The following is a 14,863-nucleotide window of genomic DNA, read 5'->3' on the forward strand; positions in this document are numbered from 1 at the left end:
TTGAATTTTCGTGAAAAATGTTATTGCTTGTGAAAATAATTGAATTCTTGCGGTAGAATTTTATAAAAAGTTTTTAAATTGATTTTTTTTCGAAAAATTTTATGAAATATTTTAAATCATTCAATTTCTGTAAAAATTTTATTATGTACTTATAAAAAAATTAAATGTTTGCAAAGAATTTTAACGAAAATCTTTTGTGATTTGCGATCAAGAATCTTTGTGAAAATCATTGATTTTCCAAAAGTTTTTGAGAATAAATTGAATCATTTTAAAAAAATTTATTACAATTTTTTATTTATTTAAACTATTAGCGAATTTAAAGTGATGCAAATTTCCCCCAAAAATAAAGAAAAAAGTAGCTTTTCGTTTCATAAATCTAAAAAAGTATCGAAAAAAGACCTTTCTTTTAGGCTTTCTAAAGCCTTCTACCTCGTAAGGTGTTAAACTTATTAAATTTAAAATTATTATTTTAAGATTTTAGCCTATAATTTTGAAATTGGCGCTAATTTTTAAAACAGCGACTTCGCCATCTATCGACGAAAGTTATCAAAATTTACCATTGAGGTTATGTTTAAAGTGAAAAAATGAGAATGTGACTTCCTTTTTTAATTTTTAGAATAGAATATTAAAATATTAATGATACTTATGTAAAATTATTTGACTTCCATGGCCGTTTTACATCGAGCGCTATTCACTTGGTTCAATTTTTTGATATTTTTAATATTACTTGTGCTTCGACTCGATCAAAGAATACAATGGAATTGGTTTATTGTTTTCATGCCAATGTGGATACACGACAATATTTTGATGATTTACATTATATTTCATATGATTTCGCATTGTAAAAATGGACCCAATCGTATTATTCTCACACTAAGGATAAAGGTAGGTTTTTTTGTAAACAAAAAAAATTTGTCTCTTCATATTTTAATTTTTGGTGTATCCTTACTCTAGATTTTTTTTTTTTTGCTTCTATTAATCGTTTCGAATTTCTTTTTCAGCCTTGGTACATTGTTATTGCAGTGCTTTTAAAAATGAGCGCACAAATATTAATCTGCCTAAAACTTGAAGTACCACAGTGGCAAATTTCAGCGAAAGCTGTTTTGGCTCCATATTTGGTTTTATTTTCGGCATTGGCCGTTGACGTTTTTTTTGATCTCATCATCAGTTCCCGGCTCACTTTATAGAAACAAAAAGAATTGAGGAAAATGTATTTCACTTGCAACATTCCACATTCAACAGGTATAAAAATTTGCTTCTTGGGTGAAAAAAGTGATAAAAGTACATTCGTTTTTTAAACTTTTAAGAACGTATTAAAAATCGTCAAAATCGCACTTGTTTGAATTTCTTCACGTTGAAAAATTCTAAGTTTTTTCGCTAAATTTTTTTTGAAATCTTTTTGCAGGGATCACAGTGATTTTTTCATGTAATATTAAGTAAAATAGGGAATTTCATTTTCCAAAAAGAAGGAATTTTAAATTAAATAAAAATTATTGTATTATTGCGCATAAAATTTATTTTAAAGATTTTTTTACTTTTTCTTTCAACTTCAGCTTTTTTAAATCAAATTATTTTTTTTTATTAAACTTTTTCTGTTAATTATGGACATTTTCCCATAATTAATTCTTTAAATTCGGTGTACGAAGTAAACAGAAAAAATTAATATAATTAACTTGAGACTTAAGAAAATTTCCTTCAAAAATAGTAAAATTTAATGTTAAAAATTGTTTATTTCCAGAATAACTTTAATTTTATTTAAAGACAATTTTTTTATACAAATTAAAAATATTAAAAATTTGAAAAGTATTTAAAAATAGTAAAATTTACTCTAAAAATTTAGAATATTTAATAGCTAATTGATGTTCGAAGAAAAATTGAATTTTTATTTAAAAAATTGACATTGAAAATAGTAAATTTTATAATGTCCGTATAGTAAATTTTTTTGAAAATTTGTAAAATATACTTTGAATTTAGTAATATTTATTCTGAAATAAATTAATACAATTTGTCAAAAATTCCAAACAATTTGAATTTTTCTCAAAAGTAAAACTTATTTTATATTTGTTATCTTTTATGAAAAAATTTCTAAGTTAAAAAACTGAGAAATAATATAAAATGATTTTGAAGTTTGAAAATACTAAAATTTTTCCAAATTTTGTGAAAAGTAAAAATTTTTTCATCAAGTATAACTAAAAAATTTTCTAACTTACAAAAAATAACAATTTTTACAAGTTTTTCTTAAAAATAAGGGTACTAACTGTGATCCCTGCTTTTGGATCAATTTTTTAAAAGTTCGAAAATTTTTTTTCTCCTTTTTCAAATCCAATCATTTTAGGTACATTAATTTTTTTTTGCTTCTTAATTTTGTAAAAATTCGATAAATTTTTAAAATCTAATTTTTTGGTATCAATTTCTTTTTGTTTCTTATATTAATTTTTTAAAAGTTCAGACACCTTTTTCTCTTTTTTTAAATCTAATCTTTTTATATAAATTTTTATTCCTTCTTAATTTTTTAAAAATTCTAATAGTTTTTCGCTAAATTTTTAAAATTCAATTTTTTTGGGACCAATTTCTTTTTGCTTATATTAATTTTTTAAGTTCGAATATTTTTTTCTCGTTTTTCAAATCCAATCTTTTCATATCAATTTTTTTCCTGCTTCTTAATTTTATAAAAATTCTAATAGTTTTTTCACTACCTAAATTTTTAAAATCCAATTTTTTTTTGCTTACCTATATTAATTTTTTAAGTTCGAATACTTTTTTCTCTTTTTTAAAAAACAATTTTTTCGCTTCTTATTATTAATATTATACAAATTTTTTTTACTTAAAATTTATTTTTTTAGCAGAATTTTTCAAATCTTGTTTTCTTCTACTCCAAATATTTTTATTTCAAGTCTTAAAAAGAATCATTTTGTTAGATCTGTTTTTTTTCAAAAAAAAAAATATGTTACAGGTTATATTAGAGTAAATTGTTGTTATTACAATTGTATAGATTACATTTTATGAATAGTCAACAATGAATTTTATCATTTTTATTGTACTCTGTTTTCAAAGAATTTTTCATTTCAAAAATATATATTGCCTACGTCTTTCTAGGTTAACGATAAATATTTGTTTTTTCTCATAATAATTTTATCAATTTTATTGAAATAGTAAAAAAATTGATTTACAAAATCGTCGAATTGAATTTCGAAATTTGATTACACTTGTATTTCTTTAGAAAATTTAATGAAATCGATTGAATGCGTATTTTATTTACTTCTCTAATTAATTAATTAAGTGACAAATTTTTTTTCTTCTTACTATATTTTAATAGCGAAAGTGGTTTTTTTTAATAAACAAATTACTTATTTTTTTAAACAAAAACTTATTAATAATAAATTAAATCATTCTAATTAATAATTATTTAGTTAAAAAGATAAATAATTTATTTAATAAAAAAAAACCATTTTCACTTTTAAAATATAATGGGAAAGAGAAAAAAATGTTATTCGGTCTAAAGTCGACACGAAAAAACTGTAAATAACGGGAAAAAAAAATTCCATTCAATAAATAAATTGAAACCTTGCAATTACAAAGTATCGAACACACGTAATTTCTATCAAATTACGCATATAATTAAAATAGATGTCATTAATAGATTTTAGATAAAAATGATCAATTTTTTGAGCAGGATGCGAATATTACATAATTCACATGTCTTTTTAGATCTTTAACGATAATGATAGAAGCAAGTCGTCAGATAGAACAATTACTGAAACATTTCAATAGACTTTAATAGACAATAGAAAGATAATAAAAGTTCAACCCGCGGTAAATTAAATTCAACTCGCGCGATTAAGACAGAGAGAGAGAAATAAATAACGCAACATCCAATTTGTGTGACTCTTTTTTTTCTTATTTATTTTCATCGCGGAATTTGACGTGACGCAATTTATTTGCCAACAAAAAAAAATTTTTTTTTCTCTCTTTGCCTATTTATTTGTTTTCAAAAACTGATTGATTGATACTCAAGGGTTTTTCGTATGTGGAATTTCCTCGTGTTCATGTTGTTCAGTTTTATGTTAGAAAATGAATTGTGATGATGAGTGGCAGAGAGACAAAACTCACTCTATAAATACTCGCATTGAGCCAAGGATGAATAGGACAGAGAGATATAAATAAGTAAAACTAAAAGATGTTCATTATTACCAAAGCATTCTCATTAGTTCAGTAAGTTTCAATTTTTTTAGTGATTAAAAAAAAAATAAATAAAAAAATAAAGTTCTTATTGAAAATTACAGAGAAAGTAAAAATTTTCATTTTCTTTGTCAATTTTCGAGACTAGGTGATATTTTTTTTATTTTGTTATTTTATTCAATTGAATTGATGTAATGTTGCATTTTTTATGAGGTAATTATCGTGCGGACAATTCATCAAGTGCTAATTAAATTCCTGGGTGACATTAAAACATAAAAAAAAAGAAAAAGAAACATGTGCTTTTTGAGAGGGAGGGAAAAATATTGTTTCTGTCCCTTCTTTCTTTTTCTCTTAGTCACAGTTGAGAGCAAGTTGGTTCGACAGCGGCTCGTAAAATAGATAAATTATTACAAAGTGATTTTATTTTTTTTCAAGTTTATTTTTTTGAAATTTTCCTCTTTTTTTCTTGTCAGGGATTTTTCTTTGAATCGTTATTTTATAAATTGTCTTTTTATTTCTTATTAAGTATTTTTTTATTATAATTACAATTAAATTATTTTCATTACTACAGTATTATTATTATTATTATTTTTACTTTCATTTTCGTTTTCACAATTACAATTATTTATAATATTTTATTTATTTATTACTATCATTTATTCTTTTCTCAAAAACAAAATTAATTTCTCTCATTTCACAAATTTTAATTTTCAAAAATTACGAATGAATGTCGAAATAGATTTCTTTCCGTTTTGTCTAAAAATAAGGAAAACAAAATTCCAAAATTTTGGGTGTTAGAAAATTTCTTACTTTTTCTGTAATTTTTTTTTTTTTTTTTTGCAGATGACGGAAAGAATAATTATTTTATTTCTATTGTCACTAATTGTGACGAATTATGAGGCTGATTCAGTGATAGTGACAGAAGTAAGGGCTGGAAATTTAGCGGAATTACCATGCCCGAGCAATGACGATCGTCATCGCTTTATGTTTTGGCAATTGGCTGACGAAAATATTATCGTCGGTCCCGGAAATCCGATCGATCAAGAAAAATACAATTACGAAGTGCTCACTGGCAAACTTTTTATAAGGGTAAGAAATTAAATAACAAATAATATTATTTACTATTTATAATTTATAAATATTAAGAAATATACTGTATATAATTATTTATTTATAGACGGGAAATAGTAAAAATAATAATAAAATAATAAATTTTAAAAATATAATAATAATAGGTATTAATAATATAATATTGATATAATTATTATAATTATAATTATTATTATTATAATTATCTTATCTTATATTATATTAAAATGTTTCCTTCGTCCACAAAATTTTTCGTTCAACGTTTAACACTAAAAAAAAAAACTTTTTCGTACACTAAAAAAATATATATATATATATATATATATATATATATATATTATATAAATATATTATTAATATATATAATATATACCTATATATATACTAGGGGGGCTTCGCCCCCCTGCGCGCCAACCCCCTATCTCTATTTTTATATTTATTTTAATTAAAATTTTTATAAAGGCCGTAGCAGTATAAGCATGTAAAAAGTGCCCCCTCTTGGATTGGGTCCATATTTAGAGAATAATTTTGATCTATTATGAGACTTATTTTCACCAAGTTTCAACTCGAAAAAAAATTTTGCTTTTGAGTTATACAATTTTTTTGAAAAATTCAAAAAAATTCAAAAATTTTTTTTCCCTCCAAAATGGCTGAACCGATTTTCATAAAACAATTTTTTTTGTACAATACAATATAAACAGTTGATAAAAAAAAATTGTCGACCAAATTCAAACAAAAAAAGTCAGTATATAAAGTCAGTAAAAAAAAAAATTTTTTTTAATTTTTTTAAAAAAACATTTTTTTTTATTGAAATTTTTTTTGCACCACCGCCATTTTTTTTACATAAGATAATAGTCATTTCAAAAGTAACATATAATTTTTGCAAGATGATTGAAAGGGTACTTCATAATTTAAAAAATAAAAAACCAATTTTTGGCCCCTAAATAGTACATATAAACGAGGGGCCAACATTTTTTAAAATTAAATTAAAAATTAATTAATACTTAAATTAAATTTCTAAACAGTTGATAATATATGCCTGTTTATTGTAAATATTGATATTTTAGTCAACTTTTCAAAAAAATTTACAAAAAAAAAAAATTTTTTTTGAAGTTTTTTCAACATTGGCATATTTTTTAAAAATTGTAGAAAAAATTTGAAATTTACTTAGATTTAAGTTTTATCTTTAACTTAAGACCAAAAGAATTTAAAAATCTTATTCGGTTCGTGGGATCCCAATATACATATATAGAAAATATCTACTGCTTTGATTCAAAAATAATATTTGTTTGAATAATTGTGTTTAATTCAAATATATTTTCTGTTTTGGTTAAAAAAAAATATGTTTAAAAATGTTATGTTTGATCTAAAGTTAAATGTTGATTAGAAATAATTTAAAATCAACCATAAATTATGTTTGAATTGAATATATTATTTCTATAAATGAACCAAAAAATATGTTTGAATTAAACTTAAATTTGTTTGACTGTATAGCAAAGATATTTTAAGTTTGATTTAAACAAAAATTTTTTGAATCAAATAAATCGTTTTCTCAGTGTATTTACAAAAAAATTGTGTTTTCAAGATTGACATGTTTTTGGGCCGTGCGCGTGCAGCCGTACCGGTAATTCCCAACGGTACATAGTGTACGTCCATTTACTTTTTTAATAAATCTTGTACATACTAAAAAATCAATATATACAATAAACAGGCATATATTATTAACTTTTTTAGAAATTTAATTTAAGTATTAATTAATTTTTAATTTAATTTTAAAAAATGTTGGCCCCTCGTTTATATGTACTATTTAGGGGCCAAAAATTGGTTTTTTATTTTTTAAAGTATGAAGTACCCTTTCAAACATCTTGCAAAAAATATATGTTACTTTTGAAATGACTATTATCTTATGTAAAAAAAAATGGCGGTGGTGCAAAAAAAATTTCAATAAAAAAAAATGTTTTTTTAAAAAAATTAAAAAAATTTTTTTTTTTACTGACTTTATTTACTGACTTTTTTTGTTTGAATTTGGTCGACAATTTTTTTTTATCAACTGTTTATATTGTATTGTACAAAAAAAATTGTTTTATGAAAATCGGTTCAGCCACTTTGGAGGGAAAAAAAATTTTTGAATTTTTTTGAATTTTTCAAAAAAATTGTATAACTCAAAAGCAAAATTTTTTTTCGAGTTGAAACTTGGTGAAAATAAGTCTCATAATAGGTCAAAGTTATTCCCTAAATATGGACCTAATCCAAGAGGGGGCACTTTTTACATGCTTATACTGCTACGGCCTTTAAAATAATGTTTTCTTACACGGAAAAATCCATTTTTAAGGTTATCACATCCATATACCACATCCATTTCTTTAGTTGACACATCCATAGAAAAAAAATGGATATCCCGTATTTTTCAATATACATATGTATATGGTTGTCCCAACCATGCAGTTTTTTCCGTGTATATGAATGCATCATAATAAATTACATACAACCCCCTATCTGTATTTTTTATATTTATTTTAATTTTTATAAATTTCAAATAATGTTTTTTTAATATGAATGCATCATAATAAATTACAATAAGTATATGACAAAGTACACATGGATTTTGAAGTAATGAAACAATCGTTATTGACCTTTTTTTAACCTTTTTTTTTTTAATAAATTAGATTAAATTTTGACTTATATTTTGACTCTATTTAATTTTAAAGTTATGTTTGCTTTCCCACCTATTATTTTGACCTAATTTTGGCGTTTTATTTTTACTCTCTCGCCTATAACTTTTAAACTAAGTTTGAGGTTATGTTTTCCTCTAAAGGAAAATAAAATTTTTAAAAATAGACGTCAGTTTATAACATCTTTTATTGATTTAAACTTACTATTAAAATTTAAGTCAAGCTTCTTTTAACCTATAGGTAAAAAATTTTGTCAAATTTTAATATAAGGTAACGACCTCATGAAGTTTCTTAATTAATTTGCTTTTTTGATAAGTAGGTTAAAAAATATGTCAAATTTGACCTAAATTTTGAGGGAAAGTCAGGCCAGAAGGAGTTTTCTCGACAATTTTTGCGGTGTAGATAAAAACTGCTCTTAAAATTGACCTAAATTTTGAGGTCAGAGGGAATTGTTCGTCAATTTTCTCCGTTTAGGTCAAAATCTTTTAAAATTGACCTACATTTTGAGAGCAGAGGGAATTGTTTGTCAATTTTTTACCTTTAGGTTAAAACTGCCCTTCAAATTGACATGAATATTAAGGACAGACGGATAAGTTTGTCATTTTTTGACCTGCAGGTTGAATCTGCCTTTAAAATTGAACTAAATTTTTCGAGCAGAGGGAATTGTTTGTCAATTTTTGACCTGTAGATTAAAACTGCCCTTAAAATTGACCAACATTTTGAGGTCAGAGAGAATTGTTTGTGAATTTTTGACGTTTAGGTCAAAACTGCCCTTAAAATTGACCTACATTTTGAGGGCAGAGGGAATTGCTTGTCAATTTTTTACCTGTAGGTTAAAACTGCCCTTCAAATTGACATAAATTTTAAGGGCAGAGGGATTAGTTTGTCAATTTTTGACCTGTAGATTAAAACTGCTCTTAAAATTGACCTAAATTTTGAGGGTAGAGGAAATTGTTTGTCAATGTTTGACCTGTAGGTTAAAACTGCCCTTAAATTTGACCTAAATTTTGAGGGCAGAGCGATAAGTTTATCAATTTTTGACTTTTAAGTCAAAACTATCCTTAAAATTGACTTAAAGTTTGAGGGCATATTGGTTAGTTTGTCATTGTTTAACCTGTAGGTTAAATCTGCCCTTAAAATTGACCTAAATTTTGAAGGCTGAGGGATTAGTTTGTCAATTTTTGACCTGTATGTTAAAACTGCCCTTAAAATTGACCTGAATTCAGGTCAAATGTAACTTGTTTCTGACTATGGGCCTACCTTAACAGTGGGCCAACCTTGACTATGTAGATGATTTAACTAACAGATATCAACAAAAGAAAAGTCACAAACACAACAGAAAGCAAATATCAAAACTCAAAATCATAAAAAAAACATTTTTTTACAAACTTAAAATACCAACAATATGTATGCAAACTAGACCAACTTGACAACAACATATGTAAAAATTAGAGTTATGAACTGACCAAGGATTTTATTTTTGGAGATAACTCCTAGTGAGACTCCTAATCATCTTGGAGAATTTCAAAAAAATCGCTGCCCGGAAACTCTTAATTTTTTGCCCTAAAAAATCGAAAAATTAGGTAAAAATAGAGAAAAAAATGGCAAAATTAGAGTTATCAATTGACCAAGGATTTTATTTTTGGTAATGGCTCCTAGTGAGTCTCCTAACATTCCTACACAATTTCAAAAAAATCGCTGCCCGGAAACTCAATTTTTTGCCCTAAAAAATCGAAAATGGTTTCTTTTTTGCTATGAAATCACCACGAATTCTAATACAAAACTTTCAAATTTTTCTATTTCCGACAGTAATATTTCTTTTTAAATAACTTCATTCTTAAAAAACAACCATACAATTATTGTTATTTATAAATTATTATTTATTGAATAACTTTATTTAAATATTTCAATATTAATTGCCATTTAAAAGAATTGAGTTTACAATTTTCAAAAATAGATGAACTTCAAAAGGCTTTAATTTGAAATTTCATAAACTTTCAATTTTTAATGAATGTAATTAGAAACTATAAAAAACTTAGATTTTTTCAAAATGTTAATAGTTCAAATTCTTCTTGAGATTAGTTAAATTTATCAATATATGTAGACGTCCACATGAAAAGGGCCCATATTGTCGGTTATAGTTTTCGAGATAATCGCAATTTAGTAATTTTGGAGCAAAATCTTAATTTTTTAAAATTTTTTTATTATCAATCTACATGTTTTGACAAGTCGAATCATGCGGTTTTCATTAATTTATCGATAATTTAACTGTTTGATTTCATTGGTTCTTTAGAAAAATGAAAAGGGCCCTTTTTGTCGGTCATTTGCAAAAGTAATCCGTATTTTAAAAATGGAGGTGTGGAAAAATTTAAAACCTCTTGATTTTTCTGTAAACAATTCTTATCTGAATAACTTCCCAGAAGAACCAGAGATACTGATGTTAGAGTCTTTTTTTTCGTAATTGTCGAAATGAAAATTTGAATATTGCGTCAATTTTCTCATAATAGAGACTGTCAAAAAATTTTAAATAAGTTTAATATCTATTCTTTTTCTTCAAATGACACAATAAAATTGTACCTAATCATTAATCTTGTAAAAAAATGATTTTTTAATAGAAAAACTGTCCTTTTTAGAAAAGGGCCCATATTGTCGATTTTTCGTATTTTCAAAATTAAAAGGGGGTTTACAAGATTAATGATTAGGTACAATTTTATTGTGTCATTTGAAGAAAAAGAATAGATATTAAACTTATTTAAAATTTTTTGACAGTCTCTATTATGAAAAAATTGACGCAATATCCAAATTTTCATTTCGACAATTACAAAAAAAGACTCTAACATCAATATCTCTGGTTCTTCTGGGAAGTTATTCAGATAAGAATTGTTTACAGTCCAGGACACCTTAAAGATGAAAAATCAAGAGGTTTTAAATTTTTCCACACCTCCATTTTCAAAATACGGATTACTTTTGCAAATGACCGACAAAATGGGTCCTTTTCATTTTTCTAAAGAACGAATGAAATCAAACAGTTAAATTATCAATAAATTAATTAATACCGAATGATTTGACTTGTCAAAACATGTAGATTGATAATAAAAAATAAAAAAAAAATTAAGATTTTGCTCCAAAATTACTAAATTGCGATTATCTCGAAAACTAGAACCGACAATATGGGCCCTTTTCATGTGGACGTCCACATATAAAGCTCTACAAAGCTGCAGTTTTTAATTAATAACTTTTTTCTAATTAAGGCTAATTTTTTTTCGAAACGGTTTTACACTCGGAGACATTTGAGGAATAGAATAAAATTTTAATTTTTTTGTTAGGACGTGAAGAACATATTTGTTTATTAACATTTTATAAACAAATTATATAAAAAATTATAAAAAATAATTAAAAATTTAAAAACAAAAAATATATTCAAATAGTACAATCCAAGACGAAAAAAACCCATATTCTAATTTTAAAATCTGTCAACTGGAACTCGAGAAAAAAATTTGTTAATTAAGCAGTACTAAAAAATTCAATTGTTAATAACTTTTACAAAAAATTATTTTTTGCCTTAATATTTTCAGGGATTTTTCTTAACGATATTAAGAGTAAAAAAAAACTATTTTGGTTCAAAAAAAATTTTTTTAGTTTTAGGTGATCCGTTTGAGAAATTCTGACCCATTGAGAAATAAAAATTATACATAAAATGGATATATTTCCTATTTCTTAATCATAATTTTTAACAATTAACAATTTTCTAATATTTTTTATAAATAAAAAGCATACAAATTTGTATAATTTAGATCAGTCAAACGAAGTTTCTTATAAAAAGCGTATAAAAACAAAATTTATTTGTTAATCATAGGGGAGAGTGGGGCAAACCGGACTGGTGGGTAAACCGGACCCCCCTCAATATTTCCGAAATGGCGAAATTGGAAAAAGTGTTGTTTACAAATTTAAAACAACCATGTTTAGCATACCTTATTTTTTCAATCTGACAGTTTTAGCTTGCGTTTGCGCGACGAAGGGAGCAAAAGTTTTTTTTTTAGTTTTTTTCTACACTTTTACGAATTTTTTCTTAAGGAAATTCTGAGGAAATCGTGTAATGTTTCCAAATATTAGGTCTTAGGTTTTGAAGGTACACACCTCAGGAATATTTACCACCAAAAACTTTGATGAATTTGCAAAGCGTTTCTTTTTGACCGTTTTCGGTGGGGCAAATCGGCCATAGGATATTTCCATTGAATTAAAGTTTCATTAAAATATTTACTTACAATGGAAAATAATTGTCTTCCAATGAGAATTGGACCCTTTAATATTGTTTCTCTGATAATGACAAACATTTTTATTTTTTTATTAAAAAAAATATTTATTTAATTAAAATTCAATCCCGTATTATTATTTTCATTACTACAACAATTGTTTACATGATTCTTTATGTTTTTTATTATTGTAGATTATGTAAATGCAATATTATAAATAAAAAACCAAACGGTCCGGTTTGCCCATGGGGGGTCCGGTTTACCCCAGGGGGTGGGGCAAACCGGACCGTTTGCAAAATTTGTTAAAGTTAACACAGCAACTAAACAATAAAAGATAAAGTATAGGTGTCTCTAGGAAAAAGTTGCGCAATTAAATGATCTTTCAAACAAGCCATCGAAAAATGAAATCGGTTGATTCGTTTAGTCACAAGAGTCAAAAAACCGTTAGGGGGTCCGGTTTGCCCCACTCTCCCCTAATAATTTTTTTAAAATTTTTAAATTTTCCAATTTCAAATATTATTTTATTATAAATCATGAAAAATACCTGCATATTTTCTATTTGTCAAACAATATTTTCTAAAGAAAAAAAAACAAAACCTTACGCAAAAGTCAAACTTCCGATGTGGACAAACAGAATGAATGAATTATTGATTATTAAATTTAATTATATTTAATAATAAGTAATATTATATTTAATTATTGCATATTTTTACTTAAGTAATTCATATTTGGTACAAATAACTATTTATTTGATGCTATAAAATAAAATATTTATGTTCAGTAAACATTTACTTATCTCAAATAAATAAAAACAAATAATTATAAATACAACCGAGCGAGCGTTAGCGAGTGAGGACATGTCGCTAGTTATTATTATTTATTATCAGAATAATTATAATATTAAATTATTACTAATTAAAATGTTAAATAATTACTAATTAAAATTTTAATTTATTAATAATAATTTTTGAATTTACAAACTTGAATAACAAAAATTTAAAAACAGAATTTAATTTCGTTAATTAAAAAAATTGATTAAAACAACGGTTAAAAAACAATTTAATAAATTTAATTTTATCATGTAGGTAATTAAAACTTGTTTTTCCTAATTAATTACTATTTCCTTTTAATTAATTTCAGCAAGTTTCTACCTCCGAGTCAGGTTTTTATAAATGCGTTTCCCGAGGACTGAAAAACGCCGCGGCGATTAATATCCAATTGGTGGAATTAATTGTCAGCAAAGATCAAATTATCGAAAGTAATTTTGAGGTAGGAAAATAGAAAATTTACAAAACTTCAATATTAAAAATAAAAAACAAAAAAAATACAAAATATAAAAATAAATTTTATAAAAATATAAAATTGCACGAAAAATTTTCTTTTCTTCTCTTCTCACGTGATGAGAATATGTAAAAAATTAATCTTTTAAAAAACTAAAATTATAAAATATTTTTTTTAATAAAAATATACGTTAAATAAAGATTTAAAAAAAATATATTTTCCAGACACATCTACTGAAAACATTAACAATAGTGATGTTAATACTTGTGGCAATAGCCGGCGTTCTTCTTATAATAGTTTACAAAAAAAAGAAAGCCAACCGTTTCTTTGGTAAGTAAATACAAAAAAAAATTTGCTAAGGTACCTAAGAAGCAAAAAATCTTAGGTTATGTTTATGATTTTTTGAATGAAAATCAAAAATACAGGAAGAAAGTCAATTATTACTAAAAATTAATGATCTTCAAGTCTTTATCACATTAAAGATATTCAATAAAAACTGGTTTTAAATTTACCTAATTAAATATATATTTTTAATCCTTTTAATCAAGATAAATCTAATACAAACAATCTATAATTCGTCTGCTTCTTTAGGTACCTTTCTTGGGAGCGCGCGTCACAATTATTAATTTATTAATTCTCAAATTATAGAAATGGACGAGTCTCGTGAAAATTCACCGGGAAAATATAATGAAAAATTTCCAAGTAGAACAGCAGCATCGACAGCGTCAGCAGCAGCAACAACAACAAGAACAACATTAGCAACACCAACAACAGCAACATCGTCGGGAAAAATTGGTGTCGATAATGGGGGTCTGGATGTTGATTTTCCAAAATCGTTTATTCACATGGAAAAAGATGAACCACTTTTCTAAGAGTCGAGAGAGGGGAAAACAATTCTTAAGAAAAAAAAAACTAAAAAAAATGGGAATAAAATTTTGTTTGTAAATTTTTTTCCTATTTTTTTCTACTGACCCCCCTCCCCCCTTTCCCTCTCTTTCGACAAATTAGTTTAAGAAAGCTTAATAAGGCTGTGTAGTTAAAGTTGTTAATTATTGATATAAACATATATTATAAAGTAAATTGTAAATAACTTTCGTATTTTGAAAATTTCAATCAATAAAACACATTTTAATTATAAAATTATTTACATTTTATATTTTTCTTAGAATTACGAAAAATTATTTACAAATTATTGAAGATAAAAAAATTTTACTTACTAGGTACTAAAATTACTTTTTGTTATTATTAATATCATTTTTATAATTAATATTATTATTATTATTATCATTTGTTATTTTTATTTTTTTATTTTTATTATTATTTTTATTATTATTGCTAATTATATTCATTTTCGTAATGAAAAAATTATTTACAGATTGGCTTTTCATT

The 14,863-nt window shown here is 24.6% G+C and overlaps 1 protein-coding gene across 3 annotated transcripts; it reads left to right on the top strand.

Moving 5' to 3' along the window:
* The first annotated feature begins 1,102 nt into the window (after window positions 1-1,102).
* LOC122498452 lies at window positions 1,103-14,617 on the top strand. 3 transcript variants are annotated; one of them, XM_043606176.1, is made up of 5 exons: window positions 1,103-1,242; window positions 5,023-5,268; window positions 13,334-13,462; window positions 13,699-13,804; window positions 14,123-14,617. In XM_043606176.1, the coding sequence occupies exons 2-5, from the start codon at window positions 5,023-5,025 to the stop codon at window positions 14,344-14,346; spliced, it is 705 nt and encodes a 234-aa protein (XP_043462111.1). In that variant the 5' UTR covers window positions 1,103-1,242; the 3' UTR covers window positions 14,347-14,617. The 3 variants fall into 3 exon arrangements, with proteins under 3 accessions (XP_043462111.1, XP_043462112.1, XP_043462109.1); XM_043606177.1 differs by lacking the exon at window positions 1,103-1,242 and adding an exon at window positions 4,056-4,212; XM_043606174.1 differs by lacking the exon at window positions 1,103-1,242 and adding an exon at window positions 4,521-4,593.
* Window positions 14,618-14,863: the final 246 nt, after the last annotated feature.

Source organism: Leptopilina heterotoma, unplaced genomic scaffold (assembly GCF_015476425.1).
Source record: "Leptopilina heterotoma isolate Lh14 unplaced genomic scaffold, ASM1547642v1 Lhet_15, whole genome shotgun sequence".
Classification (NCBI taxonomy): Eukaryota; Metazoa; Arthropoda; class Insecta; order Hymenoptera; family Figitidae; genus Leptopilina; species Leptopilina heterotoma.

Coding starts and splice junctions, on each gene's coding strand:
- LOC122498452 (XM_043606176.1), top strand. CDS start 5,023: ATGACGGAAAGAATAATTATTTTATTTCTATTGTCACTAATTGTGACG. Junction 5,269..13,333: donor CTGGCAAACTTTTTATAAGG/GTAAGAAATTAA, acceptor AATTAATTTCAG/CAAGTTTCTACCTCCGAGTC. Junction 13,463..13,698: donor TTATCGAAAGTAATTTTGAG/GTAGGAAAATAG, acceptor TATATTTTCCAG/ACACATCTACTGAAAACATT.